The sequence below is a fragment of the Montipora capricornis genome, chromosome 10 (assembly GCF_036669925.1).
Source record: "Montipora capricornis isolate CH-2021 chromosome 10, ASM3666992v2, whole genome shotgun sequence".
NCBI lineage: Eukaryota > Metazoa > Cnidaria > Anthozoa > Scleractinia > Acroporidae > Montipora > Montipora capricornis.
Genome location: NC_090892.1, coordinates 48270222 through 48275221, shown reverse-complemented (window position 1 = coordinate 48275221; position 5000 = coordinate 48270222). Strand labels below are relative to the sequence as shown.

At 41.5% G+C, this 5000-nt stretch overlaps 2 protein-coding genes across 2 annotated transcripts in view; both read right to left on the bottom strand.

Annotated features, from left to right (window-relative positions):
• Window positions 1–148, bottom strand: part of LOC138019584 (eukaryotic translation initiation factor 6) — a 17552-nt gene extending 17404 nt beyond the window's left edge. The window contains exon 1 of the mRNA XM_068866442.1: window positions 1–148. This exon is cut by the window's left edge and continues 80 nt beyond it. Within this exon, the coding sequence (XP_068722543.1) occupies window positions 1–27 (27 nt within the window). The 5' untranslated portion in view covers window positions 28–148.
• LOC138019581 (ornithine decarboxylase-like) overlaps window positions 1–5000 on the bottom strand; it is a 163149-nt gene that overhangs the window by 77891 nt on the left and 80258 nt on the right. The gene's annotated exons all lie outside the window — the stretch shown is intronic.

Here is a 5000-nt window from a genome sequence, read left to right as displayed (position 1 = left end):
GTTCTCAAACTGCGCTCTTACTGCCATCTATTGGGCTTTGGTTTTTTCAAAGATCGAAGTGTTTTCCAAACAAAATAAAACTACCAAATGAGACAAGATTAGGAATACTTCTCAATTAAAACACAGCCCACACGCGTGCATTGCACAAGCAAATGCAATTTGGTCAGCTGTTGTAACAACCAGACTTTGGTGGGTTAGGTATATCATGTAAGCAAGCCTAAAATGTCCAGAGAATCACTCTTCGTCAAGTCAGCCTACACATGTTTTTGAGATTCACCACTTCAGCGTTTTTTGGGAAAGGATTTGAAAAAAGTATTTTTGAGAAGCGGTTTCCCATGCAAAAATGGTACACAACAGCTACTGTACGTGACAGTTCAGCCCAAATGTTTTTCTCGCGCCATTTTTACCGTACGATCGAAGACATTAATAGGTCGCAAATAGTTAGGTTTCCTGCAAATTTCACACCAGAAACTACACTAAAAGTTTCCTGACAGCAATAATATTGTTAGCACCTTTCCTACAGCGAAAAAAATCATGTTTTTCGTCATTTCTTTTTATCGATCGCTAAGGTATTTTTTTACTGATGGCATTTTCATTTAAGAATTTCTCCAAAACAAACTTAACCGCTATTTTTTTCTTGTTTTTAAAATTTGCACGCAACTCTGGGTTTGTTTGCGTTGTCATGGAAAATAATCCTTTTTCGGATTTTGCGTCATTTTGACGCTGAAAAATCCACTGATCCGAGATCAGAAATCCGTTTTTGGATTTTCCCAAAAAAAATGCACCCTTAGACAAGCTCGGACATCTGTGCGATCATTGAAATGTTCTGAATTGTTCGGGCTACTGGAGTGCAGCTGGTTTTAGTTTCCCAGTGAATACATTACGTATACTGCTTTTTCCATCCTTTGATCTTGTTTAAATATCATTGTTAAGTTTTAAACTTCAATTTAACCGACTGCACGCCTTAACTTGGATATTGAGTATCAAAATGCGGACCTTTGGGGCCTGTGTGGGGTGCGAACGCACCCCGTGCACCCCCACTGGTCATGGGCCTGGGAGAGGAGGGATTTACCGTTAGTCGTGTTCGGGACTAATGTTGCATAAATTATTGAGTGATCTACGCTGACCAAAATTTGATTGGCTCATCTTTGGAGCTAAAATTTCAAAATGGTGGTAAATGAGGTACGTACATTGAACAAGGGAACCCAACGAGCAAATTAAGCCCAAATCCTTCAAGAGACATTTCTAGGCTCCTTGTAATGTATTAAGATTATTTTCCACTGATTTCTCCTTACCAAGATGTAACACCGTTACATATGGAAGACATAGCTTAAGGTACATGGGACCTTACATTTGGTCGAAGCTTCACAAATCAATTAAAATGGCTGACTCTTTAATTGCATTTAAAATCAAGTCAGGGCCCTTGAACTATTAGCTTAGTCTAATTAGTTTTAAGTAGGTGTTCCCAATTAGTTTTTACTGGTAAAAACTAGAACGATTGACACGTTAATAAAGTTACCATTATTATTATTATTATGACAGTTTGAAACTTTTGAATGTCAATACCTTAAAGCTACCTGGGGCGTTAATCGTAACCCAGGAGCTCCTTAAAAACACCATGTTCAAGTCGTATTTACAAATATCTTTCTAAAAGTTTTATCCACTTAAATCTATTAAACTATGTGAAAATATAAAAGAAGTGATTGCTAAATTTTTTTAAAAAAATGAATAATAATAAAAAAATAATAATAATCCTTTTTTTTTTTTTTACAATAATATCCTTTGCTGAAATGAAATTCGTGTTATACTGCTCGTAAAGTTTATGTGATTACTTTAAAAGTGCGGGCAATATTAAGAGAGCTTGATAAGACCGATTTCTGCATCTTTAGCAGGACTCCTTTAGTTCTCACTCTTGACCCGAGTAAATTCCTCATTCCCTCCTCCATGTCTGTGGACCATCCACCTAGCACGTCAATAATGATGTTGTATTGTTGCACATCGTACCCAGGGTACTGTCGCTTTATCTCCCATCTTAGGGGGGCATACTTGGCTGTCTTCTCCTCTTCCTTACTTGTTCGGTTATCAATCCATGGACAGCTCATCTCTAGTGCTATCACCTTCTCCTGTTGGTGGTCGATAAAACGGGCATCGATTCTGTTTGCTCTCACCTCGGTGTGCTCAGCATAGAGAGGGACATCCCAGTAGGCTTGAAACTGGTCGTTTTCATATACCGGTTTGGGTTTTACTTGGGAGAACCATGGTGGGACTTTGTCAATAAGGTTTGCGTCCTTCAGGATCTCGAAGAACAGGATCTTCAAGGCGTTATTGTGCCTTTCCAAGTACTTGTTCTGGGCCAAGGTAGGACATCCAGCTAGAATATGCTGAACTGTTTCTGCTGATCTACTGCATAGCCTACATGCCACTTCAGTAGCTGGTCGGGCTCGCACCTTGTGACTGTAATATATTTGTGTTTGCAATTGTTGTTCGTATTTCTCGTTCACTCCTGCAACGTTTTTAGAAGGTCACAACGTCATGTCCTTTAGACAAGCAAAGCAGCCTGCTTTACTCAGACTTACATCCTCCCACCTACTTGTGTGTAGCTTTCCTTGCCAAATCTCTTCCCTCACAGCCTGCGTATTCTGCTTTTCTACAGTTTCCTTCAAGGCAACTTTGATCTTCTTGTCTGTGATTGTTACTCCCCCCTGGGTGATGCAGGGTGACGGGTGCTTAAGGTCCAGGCCAAGACCGAGCTCTGCTGCATACTTCATGCTCTCCTTTAAAAATGAATGGTGTCCCACCTCACCTGCTCTTTCTTCAAACTTTCTCACAACTGCAATGGTCGGGTCCAGATTCTTGTAGACTTTCAGAGCAGCCTTTATCTTGACGAGTTTGTATTCTTGCTCGACTGATTTCAGCCCGCGGCCCCCTTTTTCCCTCGGGAGGTACAGTAATGCTGTCGAGCCTAGGGGGTGTTTGCCGCCGCTCTCAACGAGGATTTTTCGAACTTCTCTGTCAATTTGCCTAAGCTCTGCTATTGGCCAGCTCTGGGTCCACATTAGGTACCCCAGTATGGGAAGGGCAAATTGGTTTGATGCAGCTACGCGGTTGTGATCTGACAGTGGACTTGACCAGATGACTGACATGCGTTGTAGGTATTCTTTGGCTGCAACATTTAAAGCTAGCTTGTCATCTTGTTTTAGGTTCTCTAATGTTCCCAGGAACTTGTAATAAGTTCCTTCCTTTAGATTTGTCAGTACTGCTCCGTCATCCAACTGCACACCGGTTTCATCCTTCACCTGTACGCCTCTCCTTACATGGACGGTCGCGCATTTCTTTGGGTTCCATTCTAAGCCTATATCTTGCATCGCACTCTTGGTTGACTTCAGAACCTTGTTGAGTTTGATCTCTGACGCTGCAAACGCCTTAAGGTCGTCAATATACAGCAAATCCGTTATCTTTGTGCTTAAGGGTTTGGACAACTTGTACCCCTCCAAAGCTCGTAGTTTCCAAGCCACAGGATTCATACACAGGGTGAACAACCTGGGGCACAATGCATCTCCCTGAGGAAGGCCGCGTCTGAATTGTATCACTTCAGACTTCTCTATCCCCTGCTTCGGCTTTGCGACGACTTTCATGTTCCAGCTGTTGCACAGGCTCTCGATAGTGCGGCACAGCCAGGTTGGAAATCTGTGTAGAATCATCATCTCAGCGAGCCATTCATGGTCAACTGAGTCAAAAGCTTTCTTGACATCAATCCAGGCCATGCTCAAGTTACGTTTCCCTCTGTGACAGTCTTGTGTGACCATTCTATCAATGAGCAGGTTATCAACAGTGCCACTGCATCCTGATTTGGCGCCTCTCTGTTCTCCCTCCATTAGGCCATATTCATTTAGGTGACAATCCATTGGTCCTAATAAGCATGATGTAAACCACTTATACATAGTGTTCAAGCAGGTAATTGGTCTTTGGTTGCTACTTGAGAATTCTCCTGGCTTAGGGATCAACGTCGTTTTTCCCTCGGCAAACCACATGGGGTATTCAGAAGGACTCTGGCCGATGGATTGGAACGATTTGGTCACACCCTCATGCAGCGCATGTGCTTTCTTCCACCAATAGTTGGCGATTCTATCTGGCCCAGGAGCGCTCCAATTTCTTTTCTTCATGATAGTTTTCACTGCTTCAGTTGATTCGAGGACAAAATTCTCATTTGATGGTGGTGGGACATATTTATTAATTGCCTCTCTTACATCCTCAAGCCAGGTAGCATTTCTGTTTCCTGTTCCTCCTTATTATTATTATTATTATTATTATTATGATTATTATTATTATTATTATGATTATTATTATTATTATTATTATTATTATTATTATTATTATTAAAAGATGTCTTTATCACCTAGAAAATCTTGATCTGTTCGGATATCTTTAACAGCTGAAACTTGAAGTATCCGAAAATTTTAGGGAATGATATCTTCATTTCAGAAATTGCTAGCTGAACGTCACCTTCTAAGAACTTCCAACCGAACCATTTGCTCATCCGAAACTGCTAGGTGACATTTTTACGTGCCAAAAATGCCAAAACATCCCTTCCGAAAACGTAAGAGGGACTAGTTTTCCCTAACTGCGAATCTTTTAGGTGATGTTTTTGTAAAGAAATATGTACTGAGCTGTTTGGCAACGTAGAACCGAAATTCTTAGAGAAGTTTGACTCTCCCGAACACACTGTGCTCAGTTGGTTGAGCACCGGGCTGCCATGCGGGAGGTTGTGAGTTCGACTCCGGCCGGACCAACGCTCAGGGTCTTTAAATAACTGAGGAGAAAGTGCTGCCTTTGTATAATTACAACCGCAAATGGTTCGAGAAGAGTAGGGAATGAAGTTCCCGGTGTTGTGGCTGTCCTCTGTGTGTATATGGGTGGGTGGGTATAGCAGGTCCACATCAGCTGAATAGCTTCCAAAACCTCAACCTGCTTAAACAAATAAATAACAAACAAACAAACTA